The 27,679-nt window shown below is 41.3% G+C and overlaps 1 protein-coding gene across 1 annotated transcript in view; it reads left to right on the forward strand.

Annotated features, from left to right (window-relative positions):
• The first annotated feature begins 4,811 nt into the window (after positions 1 to 4,811).
• The window catches only part of CDR2 (cerebellar degeneration related protein 2), a 28,094-nt gene continuing 5,226 nt past the window's right edge, over positions 4,812 to 27,679 (forward strand). The window contains exons 1-2 of the mRNA XM_068968001.1: positions 4,812 to 4,924; positions 16,376 to 16,488. Of these exons, the coding sequence (XP_068824102.1) occupies positions 4,846 to 4,924; positions 16,376 to 16,488 (192 nt within the window). The 5' untranslated portion in view covers positions 4,812 to 4,845. The remainder of the gene's footprint in view (positions 4,925 to 16,375; positions 16,489 to 27,679) is intronic.

Genomic DNA, 27,679 nt, shown 5'->3' on the forward strand with positions numbered 1-27,679 from the left:
CAGGAGGAGAAGGGGACGACAGAGGATGAGATGGCTGGATGGCATCACTGACTTAATGGACGTGAGTCTGAGTGAACTCCGGGAGTTGGTGATGGACAGGGAGGCCTGACGTGCTGAGATTCATGGGGTCGTAAAGAGTCGGACACGACTGAGCAACTGAACTGAATTGATCCTCCCTACTTGGGAGGGCACAACAGAAATGAAACAATGAGGTGACATCCTTAAGTAGTGTCTGAGAGAAAGAATAGAAGCAAGCCTTTCATCTTAGTATAAAGTTGTCCATTCAGTAGTACAGACTTGCATTGGGAGATTCATTTTTTATCTTCTCTTGTTGATCTTTTGATTCTCTTTTGATCTTACAGCCTATGCAACTTTGGCCCAAAGGACACGCTAACATGGGTATAGAAAGAACCCATTTGGTCCTTGCTCTCATGTAAACCTTCCTCTTAAATCCGGCCTATTTGTTTTACCCGTCCACGGACTTGATTTATCCAACTGCAAAGCAGAAAAAGGTTAACCAAGCAAGAGGTAGGTATAGACTCATATTGCTTTTTAAATCTTGACTATAGTTTTAAGATAACAACAGAATTTTCCTGTTTTATAATGGTGTGTGCGTGCTAAGTCACTTCAGTCATGTCCGACTCTGTGTGACCCTATGGACTGGAACCTGCCAGGCTCCTCCGTCTGTGGGATTCTCCAGGCAAGAATACTGGAATGGGATCCCTTCTCCGGGGGATCTTCCCAATCCAGAGATTGAACCCATGTCTCTTACATCTACCTGCATTGGCAGGCGGGTTCTTTAATACGCACTTCTCCAAAATCTTACTCAAGCAGAAAATACAAATATCCAGATAATTTGAGAGATGCTACGTGCTTAAATAATCCCTGGGAATTAAGCAGGCACCTCAGTCTATACTACCCAATTACTTGGGGATCCAGAGAGCAAGTTATAAGGGGGAAGTGGACATTTTGCTCAAATGATCAAATGACCAAAGTCCCTGAGCTTCATTTTGCATCATGTAGATACAAGAATGATTTTAATTCTATAGAAGTAGAGAATCATCAAAAGGGTTAATAATTCCATTTGTAGATCAAGCATTGTCTATAAATAAAATATAGACTATCTGCCCGTTTGTGTACTCAGTTCAGTGCAGTTGCCCAGTCATGTCTGACTCTTTGCAACCCCACGGACTGCAGCATGCCAGGCTTCCCTGTCCATCACCAACTCCCAGAACCTGCTGAAACTCATGTCCCTTTTACTCACTTGTGTACTAGCTTTCTTAAAATGTCTATAGATTCTGCTGTAATGAGAAAAAACATATACATGAACTTCTTTGTTACTATGCATGCTCAAACCTTTGAAAAATACAAGTACTAAAATGTGGAGATGAACCAACATTTTTGGCTATGAAGGTAATTCTCCAGTTTGAAAAAGCTGGGAACTACTGCTGAAGACCTCACTCTAGAGACTTACTTTTGGCATAAGTGAGAATGAAGACTGAAGCCGAGGCCACTGGTTACTAAGAGAGCCAAAAACAAGGAGATCAGGAGAACCAAAAGCCAAGATACAAATTTGTTGTTGTGTCCAACTCTTTTGTGATCCCATGGACTGTTGCCTGCCAGGCTCCTCTGACCATGGGATTTCCCAGGGGAGAATAGTGGAGTGGGTTTCCATTGCCTTCTCCAGGAGATCTTCTCAACCCAGGGGCTGAACCTGCCTCTCCTGAAGTGTCAGGCAGACTCTTTACCATTGAGCACCAGAGAAGCCCTAAGACACAAATTTAGCCCACCAAAATCTAGGCACTCTTCTTTTTCTTAGTTTTATTTCAGGCGTGCTAAAACAAGAAGCGTGCCACACCTTCTGAACTGATCTATCATTAAGTCAGAAGGCAGGTATTTATAAACTCAGAATTTTGCAAGGAATCATAAGCTTGCTTAGCTGAGTTCAAATTTTTTTAAAAGATTTTGAGTTAAGCACCCATCTTGTCAGAAACATAAAAGTTAATGTCATATATATATATATATATATATACATATATATGTATATATATGGTGGATACAGGAGAAGGCAGTGGCACCCCACTCCAGTACTCTTGCCTGGAAAATCTCATGGATGGAGGAGCCTGGTGGACTGCAGTCCATGGGGTCGCTAGGAGTCGGACACGACTGAGCGACTTCACTTTCACTTTTCACTTTCATGCAATGGAGAAGGAAATGGCAACCCACTCCAGTATTCTTGCCTGGAGAATCCCAGGGATGGGGGACCCTGGTGGGCTGCCGTCTATGGGGTCGCACAGAGTCGGACACGACTGAAGTGACTTAGCAGCAGCAGGCATGGTAGATACAAAGTTTTGATAACATTATAAAAAATTCCATAGCCTGAACTTCTGTTTATGACAAAAAAAAAGTAAAAATCTTTCTTATTTCCATCTGCAGAAAGAACTATTGATATTTTGCTTTAGATTATTTTCATTATAATAAACACTTATTTCAGTAGGTATCAAACTGAAAACCACCACTTACAATGGCTTTAAAGTCAACACTACTTAAAACTCTGACTTGACCTTACTATAGCAACAAAACACCAAAGAACATGAATAGTAAGTGTATCTTTACAAGCAGGAACAAAGGATTTCTGAACCTGGTTCTTCTTTAATACAAAATGCTTTATATAGAAGAGTTTAAAAGTAGCAAAATGGTATAATGATTAGGCTGGGAACATGCACTAAATACTGGTGAATTATTAAATGAAAATCCAAAACCCTTCTTTCAGAATCAACTTGGGTTGTTATTGTTAACCTATTGCTAAACCAAATAATAATGTTGCTGAAGAGGCTGCTTATGATTGCTTCTCAGCTATGACTACATGGACTCTAAATAATGGTGGAGACCCCTTGAAAGCAGGGCGTTTAGCACTGAAAGCTAACTTGTCTTTTTCAGTGCAATTTTTGTTCAAGCTTTTCCGGGGCAGGGGCGGAGGGTGGAGGAGAAGTTCCCCCAGTGTTCTTAAAAAGAACACACTAATACCAAAAGGCATAAAGTCTGGTGTGTTGGGTTTTGTGTGGACTTAAATTATCAATAACTTTAATTCTTCAGATCGTTCTTTTTCGATGTTGTTTTGCAATTGTTTTTTGAAGAATGCTAAAGAACATTTCAATACAGTTTCCCGTTTGATTTGGAGTCAAAATAAGCTTTTGCCATGGGGAGAGTGTTAGCACTTTCAGTTACTAGTGGCTATGAAAGATGAGTTTCTTGAAGGTCAGAGGCATGATTGTGGCCCTTCAGCTTCAACAAATCATCATCAGCAAATCCTAAATCCAATCATCTCTCTTTCCAAAGAGGTTTATCTGTAGTGACTTGTAAATTAAGATAGTTTTAGTTATTTTCTTTTGGCTGTGGACTAATAATACCTCTACCAGAATAAGGGCAGTTAGGGCAGAATAGTAAACCTAGTTTCTTTCTTAACCTAACAATAAAAATATATCAGTAACATTTTACTTTTTAGTGTCCCTGGATTTAAAAGAAATGTGAGTTTACCATTCCTCTTTTATCACCTCTGAAACGACTGTTCCTTCTAAGATTATTGGCTGGCATTCTACCATAGCTGTCTTCTGTCAGCTGTACCTTCACCATTACATCAAGGCTAAGAACACTGACTTTCTGATCTGTCACCTTATTTTAGAATTTTTATGTTTTGTCCGCACGAAGATGGTAAAAGCCACAACCTACGAGCAGTATTTATTTTGTTGTATGGAGAGAACAGCTTTCACTATCCTACTGGCCATCAAGGGCTAGGGCTGCAATCTCTCTCCAGGTGGAACATCATGACTCCAGATGCTTAACAGGTGATCTCTCTTTTTAAAAAATTATGCAAAAACGCTTGCAGATTTTTTCTCAGGAGTCGCTTCAACTGCACCTTCAGGTGGGTCTGAGGCCCACCGTTTCAGGGGCAGTACAAATTCTCAGCGATTTGGAGGTGAGGGCTCAGATATCAAGAAGAAAACAGTTAACTGCCCTGAACTTCCGATCGATCCTCGATTTCCCGGCATCAAGCAGAGCAAATCTGGGAGTCAGAAGACCAGCAGGGGTCGGCGGGGCAGCGGACCTCAGGGTCCCGGCACGCCTCGCGCCTCCCGCCCTCCCGCAACCGTCCGCTGCTCGTAGACCGTACTTCTGATTCTCACGCCCACATAGCCCGTCCACCGGCCATGCAGCCGGCCACCCACCACAGGGGAAGCGAAGGCCACTACCTCCTCACCCCAGCTCGCCGAATGCACGGCCAGAAGCGTTTCGAAGGGAGGAGAGGGCGGGACCCTCGGCCGCACCCCTTGTCCTTTTCCCGCCTTCTTTGTTTCCTTAGGAGTCACCATTGGCTGCCTGCCTCTGATACCGGGCGAACCGCGGGCCTGCGGCGAGACGCGATTGGACGAAGTCGCCGCCGCTCGGCCGGCGGCCTGCTCGCGATTGGCCGAGGGGCCGCCGGGGGTTTGAATCGCAGCCCCGGTCGGGGAGGGTTCTGCCAAAGTGCCACGTTGGGCCCGGCTGCCTCGTGAGGAGCCGGCTCGGAGAGCCGACTCAGGAGCTCGCGCCGGGGCGCCGGCCGTTGGGGCGGTTGGGCGGCGCGAGGGAAGCCAGTCCGCGGCGTGCGCTGCGGGCCGCCCCGCGGCGGCGCCGGCGGCGGCTGTGGGCGGCTGTGGTCAGGCGTCGCGGTGGAGCCTGGGCGGCGGCGCGTCCCGCCCGAGGGCGGCTCTGGCTGAGGGCGGAGGGGCCGGGGGAGAGCCCGGGGCAGCGGCTGAGGCGGGCCGGCGGCGGCGGGGGCCGCTGCCCCCAGAAGAGCCGGCCGAGATGCTGGCGGAAAACCTGGTGGAGGAGTTTGAGATGAAGGAGGACGAGCCGTGGTACGACCACCAGGACCTCCAGCAAGGTGAGGGTGCGGTCGCCAGGCGGGGCCTCGCCAGGGCAGGGCGGCTGCCGGCTCGAGGCTTCACCTCCTGGCCTCGAAACTGTTAAAAAGTTTATTTTGCTCGGGGCCCACCGACGCCAGGATCGGGGAAGATCTGGCGCTCACCTGGCGTTGGGACTGTCGCGTCTGCTGGTCCTGCGCGGGAGGACTCCGCTGCGCGGGCCCGGGCTCCTGCACGGTAATCAGCATCCCCCATCGTCCCCGCCACTACTGCGTGTCAGGAGCTGACCGGGCGCCAGGCACCGTTTGGAGCTCTCTCCGGGGATTAACTGGTTTAATCCCCAAGGTGTTCCTCGGAGCGGAGAGGGGGTGGCCCCTTACCGGGCTGTCGGAACCACAGCCGGTGCTCACAGCCGGCGAGTGTGAGCTGCTGCAGGTGGTGGACCCGGGGTGGCAGTGCCGTGTGGCAGGAGTCGCGCACATATTTGATCCGCACGATAACTCCGTTGAGAGAGTAACTCATATGTTCCCCTTTTCCAAATGGGTAACGCGGATGCTAAAGCGGCCAAGTGACTTCCCTCAAATGTGGAAGCAAGTCTTTTTTTTTTTTTTTTTGACTGATTTTATTGGAATTTAGTTGATTTACAATACTGCGTTAGTTTCTGCCGTAGGGCAAAGTATTTTTGAATCCACACACTCAGAATGAGGAGTCGTCCTAGTCGCTGCTCAAACCCCTATCTCTTCTTCGCCACCTGGCTTACAGCTCTTACAGTTGGTGTTAGACGGACTGAGAGGGGGGCTACTTGGGCGTAGTTTACCAGATGCCAAGTAAGTGAATGACTTAAGGGCACTTGTGCCTCACCTGCTTTCTTCACTTTGCTCCCTAGCTTTTTCACAAGAGGCATTCCTATCTTGGCCTGTCCTGGATTTCTTGTCTCCTGAGAAATGTTTTTCAGGCATCTTCTGTTTCAGCAATTCTGTGTAAATCAACTTTTTCATCTCTCAACTGGCATAAAAAGTTACCATCTCATTTAGTTGAACATTAAATGACCATGGTGTTTGTTCATGCTAACCATTGAACTTAGCCGGGGGGAAGAATGTAGGCTCGAAAGACTCATACTTAGAAAAGAAACATAAGGAACTCTTCTGGGGGAAGGTGATTTCTTAAATCAATATGTTGTGGCTTGTAGCTTAAATCAAAGTTTATATAGCCTTTATATAAGTCAAAGTTTATGCTTACATAGTCTAACCTATTCAGTGGCTGCAGTGCAGTATTTGCCATCATATTCACAGCATCCACAAGGCAGATTTGTCTTATGTTTTAACCTGTTTTCAGAATGCCTCAGAGGGATCGATGGCCTAGTTTGATACTTTCTCCAGAATTTATGAGGCAACCATTTTGCAAATGCAACCTTTCCCTATAAAGAAATGAAGCAGTTTGCCCTATAATCATAACTAAATAGTTTTCTTTATTATTTTTAGAAAGTGTAGCTCTGTACAGGTTTTTTTTTTTTTAATCTAGCACAATACTTAGCACATAATAGAAACTCAATTTTAACATTTGTTGACCTGAACTGAGGCACTCACACAGGATTATTGTTTTCATGGCTCTCTTCCACCAGGCACCTTAGTCTACACTGCAGTTTCCCCTGTGGGAGGTTGTTAGGAACAACCACTTGTAATATTTCAACTTACTGAGGAGCAAATGCAACATATTGAGGTTAGACGCGGAACTCTCTAACCTCTGATTGAAATCAGTCATCAGGTGTGCAGATGTAATGAAATCTTGAAGCGCACAGGTCCAAACTTCCTGTGCCAGTTTCCGTTTGGAATTTGGTCTGTTCTTTTCAGAGGACTTTTACATTTGTTATCACAATGGACTTTGACATAACCCTGTGTGTCATAACCAAGTGTGTGGGGTAGGAATAGATGTGAAATTCCAGCAGTCACAACTGTGAATTTGGCCTGTGAAAGAATGAAGGCTACAGTGTGAATAGAAGGGTCTCTTTGTCCCACTCTCATTACATTATATGTTAACTCCTAAACTTCTAATGGATCTTTTGTTAATTTTTCAAAAATTGTATTTATTCTGTGCCAGGTGTTCATTGAGGCATTAGGACTACAGTGCCTGTCCACAGGACAGACAGGATCCTACTCATTTACTAGGAATCTGTTGACTGGAGGTGCTGCCTTCTGGTGTGCCCACTACAGTGCTTGGCAGTGGGTGGGCCCTCCCTAGATAATTTTGCTGCTGAGTAAGGTTTGGGAGCAAGTCTGTCCTCTTAGGCTGATAAGCAGATCTAGTGGGATTTTATCAAGTGCAGACACATGTCTGTTCATTTTTTAACATCCTCACTATTAATTTCACTGAGAGCCTTACTTGAAGAGAGTTGCTAAAACAGTTTTCTGAGATCCTGTGCTCAGTCATAGAACTACAATTTTTTTTTTTCTTTAGCAATAGAAGCATTACTTAAGTAGATTGAATCTCTTTACCAAAGTTTGCTTGGGGCATTCTTTGTAAAAATTAAAATTGTTGAAAGTTTCTAACCTCAGAAGGCTGTGGTCTACCATTCATACCTTGTTAGAAACGTGAAACTGTGCAGGCAGAAGAAGAAAACCCGTTGCTTTTATAAAACACTTTCAAGAGAGTGTCTTTTGTCAGAGGGCTGAGTTGACAAAGTAAGAATACTGACTGTGATCTCTGTGAGTAAGATCCTTTCTGGGACAGCAGGAGCCTTCTCTGTAGGTAATGATGGTGCTTGCTTTGAAATGTGCCCCTGAGAACAAGGTGGAAAGACTTCAGAGACTGGGTTTTCTTTTAGACCAGCTGCTGTTGTAATTGTCATTTGGCGAGCTGTGCAAGCTTAGAGTAAGGATTCAGGTTTCTACTGTATAGATCAGCAAATGAAATCTTAGTTTAAGATTTCTACTTTATAAGATGAGTACCTTTTCCATATGAGCAACGAATTTGCTGAATCACTGTTTGGAGGGTCATTAAAACTGACACCGTCATTTTTCTTGATGTTTATATTCAGATTTTTTGCTTTCCCAATTATAGTAACATCGGCAACAGGAGTTACACAGAAGCATCACCAGATGACGCATTTGGTTTTGTAGGAGGAAAAACTTTCAGCCTTAACGTTATTGAATGAATGCTAGAGACTACAGCTAACATGGGAATATGTCGTCCTCTTTAAAGGAAAAAAAAAAACTGAAGAAAAATGTAAGAGCAGTGAAATTTAAAGATTTCAGAATTCTGGAAGGAAGATCTTTTTTAAAAATCACCTGACTACTAGAGTTAATTTTTTACCTAGGGCATGGGGCTGAGTAGACTATCTGTTTAAAGCTAATAGTTTATATTGTTAAAATAGATTATTATCACTTGCAAAGACTGATTAGTGGAAGAATATTAAACATGAAGGTATTGAAAGTTACAGTTCTCAAGCCTGCAGTAAATCTGTGGTATTTTTAGTGGTTGCCTACGCCAGTTCAATAGGATTTAGAAAAGACAACCTCTTAACGAAAATCCTTTTTGTAAAGTGAGATGAACAGGTGTATAAGGCTTCAAAACTATATTGTTTCCTTTTCTTTTGTGGGTTAAGTAAGAATAAAGGACATTGAATATTCTCCCATTCCCTCCCCAAATTATTTAGAAAACCTTCTTGGGCTTACTGCCAGCTTTTGGCTCCTTTTGGTAATGGAAGCCAGATGCTACACAACAGGAAATAAACTTTTTTTTTAAAGACCAAAAAAGACATTTGTCTTAAAACTAACAGATGAAGTAATATCCTATTATACAGTGTGACTTCACAGACGCTTTCTTGTAGTTGAGACTTGTTTTGCCAGAATTCTATCCTACACATCCAATGAAATATTTAGAAGACTGAGACTTCAGGTTACTGAGCCAGGCTTGGGTTTTGTTTAAGTCAAAATAAGGATTGCGATAAGGACAAGTCTCAAATTCCTCTCTGTTTGATGTTTACTGCAAGAGTGCTATACTGGGCGTCTCTTCTGCGGCAGCAGAAACGGGAAAGGCGCTCCCAGCTGACATTTAGTAACATGGGTAGTTTCCTAACTGAAGGAAATAGCTGTAGATGGTCTCAAATTAGTCTTGCTTCTGGAATAGGTTTTGGCTCAGTTTTGGTTGCTGGATAAGAATATCTTTGGTGAGTCTCTGGTCTTTCCCAGTGAGGAAAGTGGTTACTCACCACTTTATAGCAGGCCAGGAGAGACTTAAGTAATGTCTAGGTAATGTTTGCTTTGTCCTTAATAATTCAGCATGGTGGTTATTTTGTGGGGCTGTGTATACACATTACACACTCTATGAGTGTAAAATAATTATTTCTGGAAATCTCAGCTGTACGTAGTTCCTTTTTCATTTAGTGAAAACAAGATAGCAACTCGCCTGGGGTTGTGTGTGCTTTCCCTGGCAGCACAGGCAGTGAAAGCCAAAGAGCTCAACTCTAGTTTCTCATTGTCATCTAGGAAAACAAGTAAAAAGACTGAGGTACTCTGTACCTTAAACAAAGATGTGGACATCCCTGTCAACAAACTTGAAAGTGTGTGGATGTGGATAATAGAGAATCGTGATGAGGGTGAAAGTTAGAATCTGTTGACAGTGGTTTCTCTTTTGCTTATTATGACTTACCATGTGGAATGGGTCAGATCACTTCTTAGCATCTTTGTGCTTCTCACTTGAAAATCTGGATTAACTACCTTTAAAAGATATTAAAAAATAATGTCAGATGTTTGCAATGTTGAACAGTTTGTAAAGGGTTTCGATGTCTTGTGAATACAAGATATTATTTCATAGACTTGGTATATGAAGTCTTAAGTACATTAATAGACATTGTTAATATTTAAATCACAAGAGAATGTATTTTAACACTGATCTACCAACAGTATGCTGTTTTATTTTAAATGGGTGTAAAATGTTTTAAAATGAGCTGGAGTGGTGTTTCATGGGTTTTGCTGCTTTGTTTTTTGCCTTGTGAGGGAAAATTAACCAACCACAATTTAATTATGCCCTCAAATGGCCAGTACCAGGTAACACAAGTTGCTTTCCAGTTACCACTTATTCTTGGTTAAGTTCAAATATTGGTTTAATGAATTAAATGTTAAATCTTGTTTGTCAACCTCTAAAAATTGTTTTAAAATCATATGTGGTGAGGTTCCCTCTTTTGATAATAAGTGTAATAAGTGTATTTCTTGACACTGGGTGAAATGACTTTCCTACATACTTAGAATAAAATCTGAACTTTCCTTACCATGGCAGATAATACTTTGTGTAATGTGAACCGTACCTGCTCCTCCAGCTCCCATTCCACGCTCCCCAGTGAGCTTCTGTCGCACTGGCTTTATGTTGGGCTGCTGTTGTTCAGTGACTTAGTCGGGTCCATCTCTTTGCCACCCCATGGACAGCGGTCTGCCAGGCTTCCCTGTCCATCACCAACTCCCGAGCTTGCTCAAATTCATGTCCATCAAGTCAGTGAGGCCATCTGACCATCACATCCTCTGTCGTCCTCTTTTCCTCGCACCTTCAATCTTTCCCAGCATTAGGGTCTTTTCAAATGAGTCAGTTCTTCGCATCAGGTGGCCGAAGTATTGGAGTTTCAGCTTCAGCATCAGTCATTCTATTGAATATTCAGGACTAATTTCCTTTAGGATGGACTGGTTGGATCTCCTTGCAGACCAAGGGACCCTCAAGAGTCTTCTCAAACACCATAGTTCAAAACCATCAATTCTTTGGCACTCAGCTTTCTTTATAGTCCAACTTTCACATGCGTACATGACTACTGGAAAAACCATAGCTTTGACTAGATGGACCTTTGTTGACAAAGTAATGTCTCTGCTTTTTAGTAAGCTGTCTGGGTTGGTCATAACTTTTCTTCCAAGGACTAAGCATCTTTTAATTTCATGGCTGCAGTCACCATCTGCAGTGATTTTAAACCTAAAAAAAATAGTCTCTCACTGTTTCCCCATCTATTTGCCATGAAGTGATGGGACTGGATGCCCTGATCTTAGATTTCTGAATGTTGAGCTTTAAGTCAACTTTTTCACTCTCCTTTTTTACTTTCATCAAGACGCTCTTTAGTTCTTCCTTGCTTTCTGCCATAAGGGTGGTGTCTGCATATCTGAGGTTATTGATATTTCTCCCGGCAATCTTGATTCCAGCTTGTGCTTTATCCAGTCCAGCATTTCTCATGGTGTACTCTGCATATAAGTTAAATAAGCAGGGTGACAATATATAGTCTTGACGTACTCCTTTTCCAGTTTGGAACCAGTCTACTGTTGCTTCTTGATCTGTGTACAGCTTTCTCAAGAGGCAGGTCAGGTGGTATTCCCATCTCTTGAAGAATTTTCCACAGTTTGTTGTGATCCACACAGTCAAAGGCTTTGGCATAGTCAATAAAGCAGAAGTAGATGTTTTTCTGGAACTTTCTTGCTTTTTCAATGATCCAGCATATGTTGGCAATATGATCCTGGTTCCTCTGCCTTTCTAAATCCAGCTTGAACATCCGGAATTTCACGGTTCACGTACTGTTGAAGCCTGGCTTGGAGAATTTTGAGCATTACTTTGCTAGTGTGTGAGATGAGTTCAATTGTGCGGTAGTTTGAATATTGTTTGGCATTGCTTTCCTTTTGGATTGGAATGAAAACTGACCTCCTCCAGGCCTGTGGCCACTGCCGAGTTTTCCAAATTTGCTGGCATATTGAGTGCAGCACTTTTACAGCATCATCTTTTAGGATTTGAAATAGCTCCACTGGAATTCCATCACCTCCACTAGCTTTGTTCATAGTGATGCTTCCTAAGACCCACTTGACTTTGCACTCCAAGATGTCTGGCTCTAGGTGAGTGATCACACCATTACGGTTATCTGGATCATGAAGACCTTTTTTGTATAGTCCTCTGTGTATTCTGGCCACCTCTTCTTAACATCTTCTGCTTCTTTTAGGTCCATACCATTTCTGTCCTTTATTATGCCCATCTTTGCATGAAATATTCCCTTAGTATCTCTAATTTTCTTGAAGAGATCTCTAGTCTTTCCCATTCTATTGTTTTCCTCTATTTCTTTGCATTGATCATTGAGGAAGCCTTTCTTCTCTCCTTGCTATTCTTTAGAACTCTGCCTTCAAATGGATATATCTTTCCTTTTCTCCTTTGCCTTTCGCTTTTTTTCTCAGGTATTTGTAAGGCCTCCTCAGACCACCATTTTGCCTTTTTGCATTTCTTTTTCTTGGGGATGGTTTTGATCACTGCCTCCTGTACCATGTCACGAACCTCCATCCCTAGTTCTTCAGGTACTCTATCAGATCTAATCCCTTGGATCTATTTGTCACTTCCACTGTATAATCATAAGGGATTTGATTTAGGTCATACCTGAATGATCTAGTGGTTTTCCCTACTTTCTGCAATTTAAGTCTGAATCTAGCAATAAGGAGTTCATGATCTGAGTCACAGTCAGCTCCTGGTCTTATTTTTGCTGACTGTATAGAGCTTTTCCATCTTTGGCTGCAAATAATATAATCAGTCTGATTTCGGTATTGACTATCTGGTGATGTCCATGGGTAGAATCTTCTCTTGTGTTGTTGGAAGACGGTGTTTGCTATGACCAGTGCATTCTCTTAACAAAACTCTATTAGCCTTTGCCCTGCTTCATTCTGTACTCCAAAGCCAAATTTGCCTGTTACTCCAGGTGTTTCTTGACTTCCTACTTTTGCATTCCAGTCCCCTATAATGAAAAGGACATCTTTTTTTGGTGTTAGTGCTAGAAGGTCTTGTAAGTCTTCATAGAACCGTTCAACTTCAGCTTCTTCAGCATTACTGGTCGGGGCATAGACTTGAATTACTGTGATATTGAATGGTTTGCCTTGCAAGCAAGCAGAGATCATTCTGTTATTTTTGAGACTGCATCTAAGTACTGCATTTCACACTCTTGTTGACTATGAGGGCTACTCCATTTCTTGTAAGGGATTCTTGCCCACAGTAGTAGATATAATGGTAACCTGAGCTAAATTCACCCATTGCAGTCCATTTTATTTCGCTGATTCCTAAAATGTCTAATTCCTAAATTGCCATCTCCTGTTTGACCATGTCCAATTTAATTCATAGACCTAACATTCCATGTTCCTATACAATATTGCTCTTTACAGCATCAGACTTTACTACCATCACCAGTCACATCCACAATTAGGTGTTGTTTTTGCTTTGGCTCCATCTCTTCATTCTTTCTGGAGTTATTTCTCCACTGTTCTCCAGTAGCATATTGGGCACCTGCCGACTTGGGGGGTTCATCTTTCAGTGTCCTCTCTTTTTGCCTTTTCATACTGTTCATGGAGTTCTCAAGGCAAGAATACTGAAGTGTTTTTGCCATTCCCTTCTCCGGTGGACCACGTTTTATCCACTCTGTTGTTCCAATTCTATTGTTTTCCTCTGTTTCTTTCCATTGATCGCCGAGAAAGGCTTTCTTATCTCTCCTTGCTATTCTTTAGAACTCTCCATTCAGATGTGTTTATCTTTCATTTTCTCCTTTGCCTTTTGCTTCTCTTATTTTCTCAGTTATTTGTAAGGCCCCCTCAGACAACCATTTTGCCTTTTGGCATTTCTTTTTCTTGATGGTTTTGATCACTGCCTCTGGTGCAGTGTTACGAACCTTCATCCGTAGTTCTTCAGGCACTCAGTCTGTCAGATCTAATCCCTTGAATCTATTTGTCACTTCCATTGTATAACTGTAAGGGATTTGATTTAGGTCTTACCTGCATGGCCTAGTGGTTTTGCCTACTTCAATTTAAGTCTGAATTTGGCTATAATTGTTCATGATCTGAGCCACTGTCAGCTCTTAGTCTTGTTTTTGCTGACTGCATAGAGCTTCTCCATCTTCAGCTGCAAAGAATATAATTAGTCTGATTTTGGTATTGACCATCTAGTGATGTCCATGTGTAAAGTCATCTCTTGTATTGTTTTAAGACAGTGTTTGCTATGACCAGTGTGTTCTCTTGACACAACTCTGTTAGCCTTTTCCCCTGTTTCATTTTGTACTCCATGACCAAACTTGCCTGTTACTCCAGGTATTTCCTGACTTCCTACTTTTGCATTCCAGTCCCCTATGATGAAAAGGACATCTTTTTTGGGTGTTCATTCTAGAAGGTCTTATAGGTCTTCATAGAACTGTTCAACTTCAGCTTTTTTGGCATTAGTGGTTGGGGCATAGACTTGGATTACTGTGATATTGAATGGCTTGCCTTGGAAATGAACAGAGATCATTCTGTCGTTTTTGAGATTGCAACCAAGGACTGCATTTCAGACATGAAACTATGAGCCATGTTGGGCTGTACAGTGTGCCAGTTTCCCGTGTTAGGGCTTCTTCCTGCCGTTTATGTGGTAAAATCTAAAACGTCTTCTAAGAGAGACTTCCATCATGACCTCCTTTTCTAAAGTAGAAAATCCTTTGTTCCTTATCACAAACCTGGAAGTTTTTTTTTTTTCTTCTCTATCACATAGCACATCCAATTGATTAACAAATCCTTTTAGCTCTACTTTCAAAACACATCCGGTATTTGCCACTTCTGCTCATCTCCGTCTCTGCCACTCTAGTCTAAGCCACCACGACCTCTCACCCAGGTGACTGCAGTATCCCTGTCACCCTGCCACCACCTTAGTCTCTTTGGCCGACTTACCCAACAGCCAGAGTGGAGCTGATCAAAAGCCTTCCCTTTCACTCAGTGAAAACCAGCATCTTGATCTCCGTAGTTTGGCTTTAACAAGCTGGCCATCCTTGGAAGCCCTCTTTGTCTCCTCCTGCCCCAGCCACAAAATGCACGCAGACGCACGCAGTGTGCTCAAGCCTCATTGGCTGCAGTCCTTATTATCGCCAGTCATGCTTCCTCCCAGGGTCTTTGATCTTCTTTTCTCTCTGCCTCCAGTGCTGGGCCCCTCAGTAGACCTACGGTGAGGCACTTATTCAGTCCTTCACGTCTGGAGTCTAATATCACCCTTGTTGCCCGTTCTTAAATTTCAACCTCCCACATCCATACTCCTCCTTCCCTCTTCCTTCCTTTTTTTTAAAAAAAAAACAAACATTTTTTTGCTATCTAGTGTCTATTTTCTCATGCTGTTTCTCCCATGAGAGTATAAGCTCCATGAGGGCAGGGAGTTAGCTGAGTTCACTTGTATATCCCCAGAATGATGTTTGGTATTATTGAATATATGCATACATGCATGAATAGTGATTATCACAGTTTTCAAGTTTATTTACTTATTTGCTGTCTGACTTCCCCTGTAAACCTGGGAGTGTCAGGAAAGCAGGAACTCCATCCATTGATTCAGCCTTCTAGCCACATCTTAGCATGGTGTCTAGCAACAAAGCAGCAGTATAGTTTGTGTGGTAACTCAGTCATAGCTCACACTTTCATTGCGCTATGGCAGTCAGCAACAAGGTCATTCACTTGTAAATCAGTGAAGACTAATGACTTTGCCCGTGTACTGTCGCGTAGTTTGTAAAGTCTTCCTTGTGCATTATTCCATTTGGTTTTCACGATCGTATTGACAGGACAGTCATCTCTCTACACAAGAATACTACATGTAGGGATGTTTAAAGTCACTCTGTTTAAAGCGTTCACTTGGTAAACGGCTGCCAGAACTGAACTCCAAATTTTCCTACTCAGTTCAGTGCATTTTCCACTGTTATCAAAGGACCTCTCCAACTTACTATGCAGAAAAGTGTTTCAGGCACCTATGTTACAACTATTGTCCTTGTTTGTATCAGTGAATTTTTGTTTCTAGGATTGTGTGTAACAAAACTAATGCTGTCATATATGCACATATGCCTAAGAAGAGAGAGTGTTGAAAAGCGAGGTTTAAAATGGAAATATGGTTCTGTGTTAAATGAAAGTCTGAGCTATGAGCGAGTTACCACACAAACTGTTCTGCTGCTTTGCTTATCTGGTTTGCTCATCTTGAAGAAGGCATGAAAATAAACAGAAAAAATGAGAGAGGCCTGCGGTAGTGTTCTTATCACTGATGTCATTTTCCTTTTTTTGACTTAAGTTTTAGTACACTGAGAAGGCCAGGGTCTGTAACACACTTGCTTTGACAGTTGTATTCATAGCAGCCAAACTCGTGGGACTTTAGGTTTGCCTGCACTTTGGCAACTAATTATGAACTTAGATGTCACAATGCTGAATGATCATTCCTAAACAAATGAATACACCTTCATAAAGTACATCACTATTCTTGACGTCTTGTCAGTAAGGGCACATCAAGAGTACAGTACCAGGTAAAAGGCCCCATTGTCCCTGAACTTTAAGTAGAATCTGGGTTTCCTTCTGAGCCATTCCATCTTCCACTGGGATCTAAGGTAAACTTTGTACATGGGTTGGGTTTTAGTTCATTCCTATTCTAAGCCCTGGCTTATGTAAAAAGTTGAAATGAGATCATTTGCACTAACCTAATAGGATTTCTTGTTGTGCTAGATCTCCAACTTGCAGCTGAGCTTGGGAAGACATTACTGGATCGAAACACAGAGTTGGAGGATTCTCTTCAGCAGATGTACACAACCAATCAGGAGCAGTTACAGGAAATCGAGGTAATTTACTCAACGGGAGAGTTACTTTTGCAGTATTGGCTGTCTCTGCTCTTATACCAATTGTATTCTACTAAAGTAACACTTGCAATTAAAAGTAATGTTTATAACATAGACTTTTCAAGTATTAAGAACCATGGAAAGTGTATAGAGGTTGATTTTTACTGTCTTTAAGCTTTCGCAGTATATAAATCTGCTATGATGAAAAGCATTTCTCTCTACTCCCTTGGTGAAGTATACTTAGAAGTAAATGGTCCAGTATTTACCAATATGTGAAGCAAAGTAAAGCTGTGAATATTACGTTCAGTTTTTTATTTTTTTCTTTTAAAAATGAATTATGTAATATTTAAGATTTGCAAAGAGGTACAAGAGAAAAATATAGTGGGTACCCTTGTACCCACCAACCAGACTGAGAAAGAAAACTGTCTGTTGAGACTCCCTCTGTAGACCCCACTTGGCTGCATCCCCTCCCCTTAACCAAACACCATCCTAAATTTGATGAAAAATGTTAAAATTGTAGTACCTGATATGAAAGATGTAAGCTCAAGGCTTTAAAATGGAAGTGCTGTCTTGTAAATGGTCCCATTAATGTAGCCCAACTATGTGTAGGCCAGGTGACTGTAAAGATGATAGTTATGGATATTAACAAAACAATTGTCCATCAGAACATTTCATCCCCCAGACTACCCTCCCACCTTAAAAAAGTCTTGCACTTAAATTGTAGCTCCTTCCTCTCAAATTGATACAGTAGAACCAGGACTCTTATAAGTCTCTGTGCAGGAAAATGTAGAAGACCTTAGAACGCAGAACCCATTCATCAGGGTCAGAACTTACTAGGCTCTGATTATACACTGAACCAGGTGCTAGAAAGGCAGAGTAGATGACATAGTCCTTGACTTCAATCGAAATTACAGATTTCCATTTTTGAATACAAATAAACCTGTCATTAAAACTAAGACAAATTTATCATTTCAGTATTCTTACTTTTACATAGTGATCATAATTAAGATGCATACAGTAGATTCCCCTCCCCCATCTCAGGGTTTATGAATTTAGCCAGTGATGTGACAAAAAATGCTTTTATAATTCTAGAAAGGTGTACCTTGTAATGATATTGAAGTCATCAGCTATCATTTTAAGTATATTCTATATCAGAAGAGCATAGAACTTCCCATACCTAAAGTTGAATTTATTACTCATAGAATTGGGCAGAAACCTAAAAATGCAGGAAAACCAGGCATTTTAAAACTGTGATATCCAAGTGTCATACATGATCAAGAAACTCATTCCTGTTTTGTTTTGTGGGCTTTGTTTTTCAACTGATTGGAAGGTTTCATAGAGTGGTCCCAGGGCATATACCTGAAGATTATCATGTACTGTGTGGTACATTTATCTGAATAGTCTTCATACCTTGTATTGGTGTTTTCCATGAAAGCACCTACAAATCACCATAACTGAATACTGTAGTGAATACTTATTTTAGCACATCTGCCAAATACAGATTTAAAAAGTCCAAGTATTTGTATAATTAGAGAATGATGCCTATTTGTTACTGTAAGGATGACAAACACAATTGCTTTATGATCTAAGTTACCTGTCTTTCTACTTTTGTTTTCTGTGGTATTGAAAATAATTAAACAATTAAAAGAGATCATTGACATTCTGAAAAAAATCCAAAGATCTTTGAGATTATCCAAATGTATAAATAACACTCCACTATCTAATGTCTTCTATAAGATTTTTTTCCTTAAAAATTGTTTGTATTCAGGCTTTCACACAGAGGTGGTACCATGGCCCCAGCAGTCACCTCTCCCCAACCCCTGACTCTTATGAGATATTGAAAAGGATAATAGAAATGAAGTATCCAGGTCAGACCTTAATGATTGAGTAAATATACAATCAACTATATGTATTAATATAAAGCTAATTGAGTAACTTTAGCCTGGAGTACTTCCAGAAACATTTCCATAGATCTCTTGCTTCTGTAATCCAGTGGTTCATAGACCAAGTATTGTAGTGTTCACCATTTCACTCTTTATCAAAAGCTATTTTTTGCGTAAGAACAAAGATTTCTTCTCTTTAGAAATCTTAGACTTCTTCTCTGCCATTATGGTTGACTTTTTTCTTTCTCTTTATAAATCGCTTCCTGAAAGTCAATAAGGGGTGGGATGAAATGGCAATTCTGTCTAAACCCACTTACCAGCCAGGGGCCTCCTACAGACTAGACTTACTGCCTGCTCGATTTATACCTGTGCCCAGGCAGACTTGCAGATCACGACAGACTTCCAAGATCTCTGTCCAATAGTCTATACCAAGGATGGCTTGAACACTCTCATAAAAGTAACCAGGCAGCTGAAGAACCTAATTCTCTACTAAATGATGACCCATGCAGTATGTATAGTGTCTCTTATCATTATACCCGTGGAGAGCCCCCTAAACTTTATAAGGACTCTTCCTTTAATTCAAACCTGATGTCTTTTTTTCTCTTTTAAGTAAACTTTAAAAAAAATATGCAGAAAAAAACACAAATGCTAGGTCAGATAATTTTCATAAAAATACCCTTGCAGCCAACAGCCAGATGAGAAATGAGAAAGTGGGCTTCCTTGGTGGCTCAGTGGTAAAGAATCTGCGTGCCAGTCGGGGAAGATCCCACATACTGTGGAGCAGCCAAGCCCTGTGCCACAGCTATTGAGCCTGCGCTCTAGAGCCCAGATGCCACAACTACTGAAGCCCACTCGCCTAGAGCTTCTTGTGCTCTGCAACAAGAGAAGCCACCACAATGAGAAACCCATGCATTACTGCTCTCTGCAACTAGAGAAAAGCCTGTGCGGCAATGAAGACCCAGTACAGCCAAAAATTTTAAAAATAAAAAAATTAGAAAAAAAAGAAATAACATTATCAGCTCTTCCAGTCACCACCCCCACTAAGCAGCACTCTAATACCCTTATATATCAGTTTAGCCTATCTTTGAACTTTACATAAATGGAGTCACTTACACAAGTGACTTGTACAAGTTTTAAACTAACTTTTTAGAATGTCCATTGGAAATTTTCCTGATTTGGAAAGTAATACATGGATCATTTTTTAAATTTAGAAAATATATTGAAAACCAAAAAGGAACCTCTCTACCAACCCAGAGAAATTTTAAATCAGCCAGAAAATAGTCCTGGAACAAACTACTCAAGAGTGGATGAAGAATGATGGGGAACTGGTGAAAATACTAGGATAAAATCCCCCAAACTGTGACTCATTATGGAAATAGACAACTAGGAAACTGTCAAAGGATATTTTCTCAGTAGAACTACAAGTATGCTTTCAAAAACTGTTTGTGGGTTTCAAACAGTCCTCATAAAAATTGATCAGTATTTTGTTAGGCATTATGTTTTTTAAAAAAAAAAGATTAAATAAGCTTTGAAAGTAATGATTGGCTCCAGAGATGCCTATATAGCCTTTGTGGCTTTTACTCAGCATCTGATTTTTCAAGATTCCAGAGCAAGTGTTTTTTTCTTGGCTGAAGAGAAGGAGAGAAGCTTTGGAGAATAATGAGATCTGACACCATCAAACGTGATTGGATTCTCTTAAAGTTTCTGACAGTTGTGTGAGCAGCCTACAGCCTTGAGTTTTTGTTGCTTCTCTGCCTGGAAACCTGCATTATCCCCACAGGAGTCAAAGGAGTCTGGCCGTAGGGCCCCTTATTTCAAGAGCTCATGTCTTCCTTGAAAATTTTAAAGCATTCTGTGCTTCCCCTACTACATTTATCAATATTCTACTGTATATTATACTTATTTCTTGATTTGTTTTAGTCTCCTTCTCTCCCCGCCCCGCCTTACCTTCCCATTTTCCACTGCAACTTTGAAGGCTGTTGCTGTGTTTATTCATGGTCTTTCAAACATAGTAGATAATCAATGAGTACTTGTTCAAATCAATATCTTAACAGAGGACAGATAAGCAGTTTACAAAGCACTTCCAATAATTCCTAAATGTTTCCACCTCTGGAGATTTTGAAAGGAAGTGGAAGAAGCTCTGACCTCAGTGTTAGAAGATTCAGACCTAAACTCTCAATTCCATACCAAATAGCTAGACTTTCAGTTCAGTTCAGTCCAATCGCTCAGTCATGTCCAACTCTTTGTGACCCCATGGACTGCAGCACGCCAGACTTCCCTGTCCATCACCAACTCCCAAAGCTGGCTCAAACTCATGTCCATCGTGTTGGTGATGCCATCCAACCATCTCATCCTTTGTCGTCCCCTTCTCCTCCCGCCTTCAATCTTTCCCAGCATCAGGGTCTTTTCAAATGAGTCAGCTCTTTGCATCAGGTGGCCAAAGTGTTGGACTTTCAGCTTCAGCATTAGTCCTTCCAGTGAATATTCAGGGCTGATCTCCTTCAGAATGGACTGGTTGGATCTCCTTGCAGTCCAAGGGACTCTCAAGAGTCTTCTCCAACACCACAGTTCAAAAGCATCAATTCTTTGGCACTCAGGTTTCTTTATAGTTGAACTTTCACATGCATACATGACTACTGGAAAAACCATAGCTTTGACTAGATGGATCTTTGTTGACAAAGTAATGTCTCTGCTTTTTAGTAAGCTGTCTGAGTTGGTCCTAACTTTTCTTCCAAGGAGTAAGCGTCTTTTCATTTCATGGCTGCAATCACCATCTGCAGTGATTTTGGAGGCTAAAAAATTAAGTCTGTCACTGTTTCCACTGTTTCTCCATCTATTTGCCATGAAGTGATGGGACCAGGTGCCATGATCTTAGTTTTCTGAATGCTAAGTTTTAAGCCAGTTTTTGCACTCTCCTCTTTGACTTTCATCAAGAGGCTCTTTAGTTCTTCCTTGCTTTCTGCCATAAGGGTGGTGTCATCTGCATATGTGAGGTTATTGATATTTATCCCGGCAATCTTGATTCCAGCTTGTGCTTCATCCAGTCCAGTGTTTCTCATGATGTACTCTGCATATAAGTAAATAAGCAGGGTGACAATATACAGCCTTGGCATACTCCTTTCCCGGTTTGGAACCAGTCTGTTCTGGTTCCAGTCAGACTCCTTTGTTACTCCATGTCCAGTTCTAACTGTTGCTTCTTGACCTGCATACAGATTTCTCAAGAGGTAGGTCAGGTGGTCTGGTATTCCCATCTCTTGATGAATTTTCCACAGTTTGTTGTGGTCCACACAGTTAAAGGCTTTGGCATAGTCAATAAAGCGAAAGTAGATGTTTTTCTGAAACTCTCTTGCTTTTTTGATGTTCCAGTGGATGTTGGCAATTTGGTATCTGGTTCCTCTGCCTTTTCTAAATCCAGCTTGAACATCTGGAAGTTCACAGTTCACATACTATTGAAGCCTGGCTTAGAGAAGTTTGAATATTACTTTGCTAGCATGTGAGATGAGTGCAGTTGTGCAGTAGTTTGAGCATTCTTTGGCTAGATTTTAGGCCAATGAATTACCTCTCAGATCCTGTTTGCTCTGCTGTGTAATGGTGATAAGAACGCTTGCATGACATTAGCACAGGGCTGTTCTGAGGCGATGAAATGATATATACACATATATATTTAAGTGTATATATTTTGGACAGTATGAATTGTTGCACTGTTGATCCATGTTTCAAGAATTTTAGCAATGAAAGAATCTTAATTCTGAAAAAAATAAATCCTTTTCAATTACTGGAAAGTAGATCTAAATTAAAACAAGCAAAGCTTTTAATAATGAGATTATAAGTGGTTTTTATTTTCATATTTCATACTTTTTAACTTTTTCCTAAATTTCATCCAAGGGAAATTTTAATCAGGAGAGAGAGGTTTTTCAAAGGTAGTGGGAAACATTTCTTCAGTGTTGTGGAAGGTCATTTTGATACTAAGTTCAGAGGAGTTGGGATGTAATCTTTAATATCAGGATAATCCCAACACTACATAAAAGCCAAATTTCCATTCCATTCCTTATGAGTGTTTGGCTGTGTCTGTCTTTTCAGCATTCCAGGTCAGGGTTCTACAGTTGCAAATAGGTGTTAATATAATCCTTGTGGCCTTTTTCAAAGGTTTGCCTCAATTGTAAAGGCAGCCTACTTATAGCTTTTTTCATATAACCTGGACCTTATACTCCTAAAAGGCATATACTCCTTTGAGGTGACATTCTGTACATATTCTAAGACATTTGGGAGACAACCCACAGAACTTAAACTTTGATACTCTTGGCTATAAGTTGACATTTTTGCCTATGATTTTGCTACCCTCATGTTCCCCTTCTGCCACTGTTTTGCTTAAATATCCCCTCGTCACTCTCCCCTGTTTAGTATGGCAAATACTTGTGTACTCAAGCTCTTTTTGACACTTGAATTTTAGGATCTCTGCAGTCCAGGCAGATTTATTTGAGGCTGTGATCAAAGATTCTGAATTGAAAAAACCAGAACATAGGAAGCATAGCCATGCCTTTAAAGGGTAGAAAATAAGCTAACCCATTTCCTTGTAGAATTGGAAAAATTTGATTAAATACTAATTTGAAGTTTTAGAGGCCAACCTTAAAGCAATGTCTGACTACATGGATTCTGATTCTCTGGTCTCATATCACTCACTGTTTGCTGAGAGGGCTCAACATTTTTCTTAGAAGTTGCTGACCAGTTTAGTCAGACTCCTTTGTTAGGTAACCTATCACAGAGTCTTGGAGAAGTGAAGGGCTTTTCTGATTAGCTTTGATTTAATAATAATAATAAGATTAAACTCCTACTACATGAAAACAAGCTCCCTGCCATTCTTCAGGTTGTCCTAAGCCAAGTCATCTAAGACCAAAATATCACAAGTTCTTCCTAATCAGTTTCATTATATTTTCCCACCCCCCACAGGTTTTTATATATCAAATAAGGGGGACCTACTGTAGTTTTCTAAACAGCCTCTTTGTACTTATTTACATACTGACTTGTTTCCTTTATACTGGTCACAAAAGGTTCAATATCTTGGGGCCCATGTAAGAGAGACTTGTTTAAAAAAAGTCTGTTTCAGATTGCTGGGGCATAGCTGTGCCATGGGGAATAAACACAGAGAAATTATCTGTAAATGGAGCCAGGGGGGAAGAATTAGGGACTAACAGGGCCTTTTCCCAAAAGGGCTATAGCCAAAGCTCTTCTCAGCCTCTCTGAATGATCCTCTCAACATTCCAGCAGTCTGAGTTGTGGTACTGGGCATGATAAGCTATTGTGAAGAGAGGTCTAGAAATTGTCAGTTACCAATATTTTTTTAGTCCCTATTGTGGATCAAGAATTGTGCTCAATGGACTAGATATATAAGACACTTCCCTTCTTCAAGGAGCATTAGAAAGACTATGATGTTAAGTAAGCAATTTGGTTGTTTATTAAGTGCAAAGTGTTTTGAGAGAAATTATTCCATAATGTCTTATGGAAAAACCCAAGCAAAGTTTTTGGCCAACCCAACGACAGCGTCCCTTGGGAGTGGTGCTGCTTTAAACGGGGTGGCCTAGAAAGGCTTCTGAATCCTTTATGTTTGGATGGAGGCCTAAAGGATAATCTTGAATGTTTTAGCCATCTTTATGCTATGGATCCCTTTGGCTTTCTAGTGACTCTTTGATGACCCTCTTAAAATACATAAAATACACAGAATTACAAAGGGAATTGGTTATATTGAAATGACTATTAAAATACTGAAAAAATAAATTTCTGATATATTAACATGTGTTTATTAATACATTAAATATCAAAATCAAATGGTAATCTAAAAATTGTAATTTCAAATAGTGATGAAATAAATCAGGATTTCTGCAACCACTATCATATGATAACTGTGGTTTCTGGTGGTGATGAACTCCTAAGGATTCCTCATACTACTGGTGATTTGTTGCTTCCATTCCTAATTGAAGAAAATGCTAAATTTCAGTTAGAAGTTAGTGAAAATGAAGGTATAACTTTTCTTCCAACCAAGTTCTTGGATCCTCTCAATTCTGCCCAGGGACCTCAGGTCAAGAACTGCTGGATTAGATGGAGCCAGCCAGGAAAAGTGAGGCCCTGGGAGAGGGGAGAGGAGGATAACAAAGGCCCTAAAGGAAGAAGGAGCTTGCCTTAGCGTGAGACAGCTCCACAATTTCAAGATAAAATTACCCCCTGAGTGGGAAATAAGGACTACAAATGAAACTGGAAAAAACATTGAGACAGGAAAATGCTAATACTAAAACATAACAGATGATATTAAGGCATTGTTGGGGTTTTTAAAGGTATGATTTGAATTGTGGTTAAAATGAAGTCTTATCACTTAGAGATATATAAATATGTATATTTAAGCTGTCTTGGATTTGCTTTAAATTGATTGAGGCTTGGGAGAATAGAAGAGATGAAACAAGATTGTGTATTGACAGTTGTTGAAATTGGATGATGTGATGAAGGTTTGTTAGACCATTTTTTCTGCATTTATGTATGTTTGAAGTTATCCATTTAAAGTGTTTTAAAATGCAGTAGATAAGCCATCTGTAGAGAGTATTTGGGTGGACTGAAAATTTAGGAAGAAGCACTCACAATTTAGTATGTGAGGGCTTTCCTGGTGGCTCAGACGGTAAAGCATCCACCTGCAATGCAGAAGACCCAAGTTCGATCCCTGGGTTGGGAAGATCCTCCTGGAGAAGGGAATGGCATCCCACTTCAGCATTCTTGCCTGGAGAATTCCATGGACAGAGGAGCCTGACGGGCTACAGTCCATGGGGTCGAAAAGAGTTGATTTCAGGGAATTATGACTGTAGGAACATGTCACAGTATAACATGATAAAGAGTGCTGTTGTGATACAGTTAAAATATAGTCTAATTTTGTTGAATAACTGCAAGCTGTTCATTGTTGATCCAAGTGAATGTTTATGTCTCCTAGACCCATGAGAAAGGGACATTGGTTTGGAGGAGGGGAGGCTTCCAGGATTTTCCATTTCTGAGATCAACATTTTTCCAATAAGTGTGATCCACGGACCACTTATACTAATATCATCTGGGGTTTTTACTAAAAATGCAGAATCCTGATTCAATCCCAGTCTCATGGACTCAGTTTTAGGGGAAAGGGGCCCAGGTTCTTATACTTTTATAAATCCCCTAGATGAATTTTAGCACATTAAAAGTTTGAAAACTTAACTGTAAATAAGATAAAATAGCTGCTTTTATTGAGCAGTTTTACCATTTGCAAGATAGCATGCTGAACCCTTCCCTAGGTGATGAAGAAATTGCACCTTAGAAAAACTGAGTTGCTTATAGGAGTCATCCAGTTAGAAACGGCAAAGTGGGACTCCAAACCCAGTTCCAGCCCCACAGCCTGTGCTCTCAGCTGCTCTACTGCTGCCTCCCGTCAGGCCGTCTCTCTCCTCTGGTCCTCTGTCCACCAAGACTTCCACGGGCACTGGCCTCCCGTCTGCTCAAAGGGGCAGACCCTAAGGAGGATGTGAATAATCCAGTTACTGGGCAGGAATCTCTCTTGAATTAATTAGTGTCTTGTCTATGCTGCCTCCAGTGCAGGAGTAGCAGGTTCAATCCCTGGGTCAGGAAGATCCCCTGGAGAAGGAAATGGCAACCCACTCCAGTATTCTTGCCTGGGAGATCCCATGGACAGAGGAGCCTGGCAGGCTACAGTGCATTGGGTCGCAAAAGAGTCAGACATGACATAGTGACTAAACACACACATGCTATGTATTAGACTTTTAGATTGTTGTGAATTGTCCCAAAGAATCCTTGAGACGTTTGACCCCATGGACTCAGCACACCAGGCTCCTCTGTCCTCCTCTGTCACGCGGAGTTTGCTCAAGTTCGTGTCTATTGAGTCGGTGATGCTATCCTAATGAGCTCATGCTCTGCTGCTCTCTTCTGCTTTTGCCTTCAACCTCTCCCAGCATCAGGGTCTTTTCCAATAAGTCTGCTCTTCGCATCAGGTGGCCAAACTATCCTTCAGCTTTAGCATCAGTCCTTCCAGTGAATATTCAGGGTTGATTTTGTTTGGGATTGACTGGTTTGATGTCCTTGCAGTCCAAGGGATTCTCAAGAGTCTTTTCCAGCACAATTCAAAAGCATCAATTCTTTGGCACTCAGCTTTCTTTATGATCCAACTCTTTCATCTGTACAGGACTACTGGAAAAAAAACCATAGATTGACTATACAGATCTTTGTTGGCAAAGTGATGTCTCTGCTTTTTGATATGCTATCTAGGTTTGTCATAGTTTCCTTCCTCAGTCATGTCCAACTCTTTGTGACCTCATGGACTATAACCTGCCAGGCTCCTCTTTCCATGGAATTTTCTTGGCAAGAATACTGGAGTGGGTTGCTATTTCCTTCTGCAGGGGATCTTCCCAACCCAGGGATCAAACCCAAGTCTCCCACATCTCATGCATTGCAGGCAAACTTTTTATTGCTGAGCCACATGGGAAGCTCTACTTGAGACCTTATAATTGACATAAAGTAGCCTGCAGAATGTCTGCAGCTATTAAACACATTTCTATATTCTTTTTTCCACTCCAGTGTTCTGAAGAGATTGAACACATTCCCGTCAGTGACAGGAACCCACCAGGACATTGCTAGCGAGAGGGAAGGATGAAGGGCACACCTCTAGGAGAGGCTGGTGGGCATTGAGGGAGTGGAGTAAACAGGCTTTCACAGGTGCTATGCCTTGTGCTCATTCCCTCACTTAATACTTTCAGTCCTACAAAGTGAAAATCGCTCAGCTGTGTCCGATTCTTTGAGACTCCATGGACTATACAGTCTATGGAATTCTCTAGGCCAGAATACTGGAGTGGGTAGCCTTTCCCTTTTCCAGGGGATCTTCCCAACCCAGGGATCAAACCCAGGTCTCCGGCATTGCAGGCGGATTCTTTACCAGCTGAGCCACAAGGGAATCCCAAGAATACTGGAGTGGGTAGCCTATCCCTTATTCAGGGGATCTTCCCGATCCAGGAGTCAACCAGGGTCTCCTGCATTGCAGGCAGATTCTTTACCAACTGAGCTATGAGGGAAGCCCCTTCAGTCCTACAAGGTAGATACTAACTGATCCACAATTCATTTTAAATTCTGAACCCAAAAAGCTCTATAAAAACAAGGGTTTTTTTTGGCCCAAGTGCAGCAAATTCATTTGACAGCAAACCTTCACGTGAACCTGCATGAGGCTTTCTGTAATCTTGACTCATAGTCTCTGATGAGAGTATTAAATCTTGATTACAGGGTTTTGCCCAGCCCTCACTGAG

This window comes from Capricornis sumatraensis, chromosome 3 (assembly GCF_032405125.1).
Source record: "Capricornis sumatraensis isolate serow.1 chromosome 3, serow.2, whole genome shotgun sequence".
Taxonomy (NCBI): Eukaryota; Metazoa; Chordata; class Mammalia; order Artiodactyla; family Bovidae; genus Capricornis; species Capricornis sumatraensis.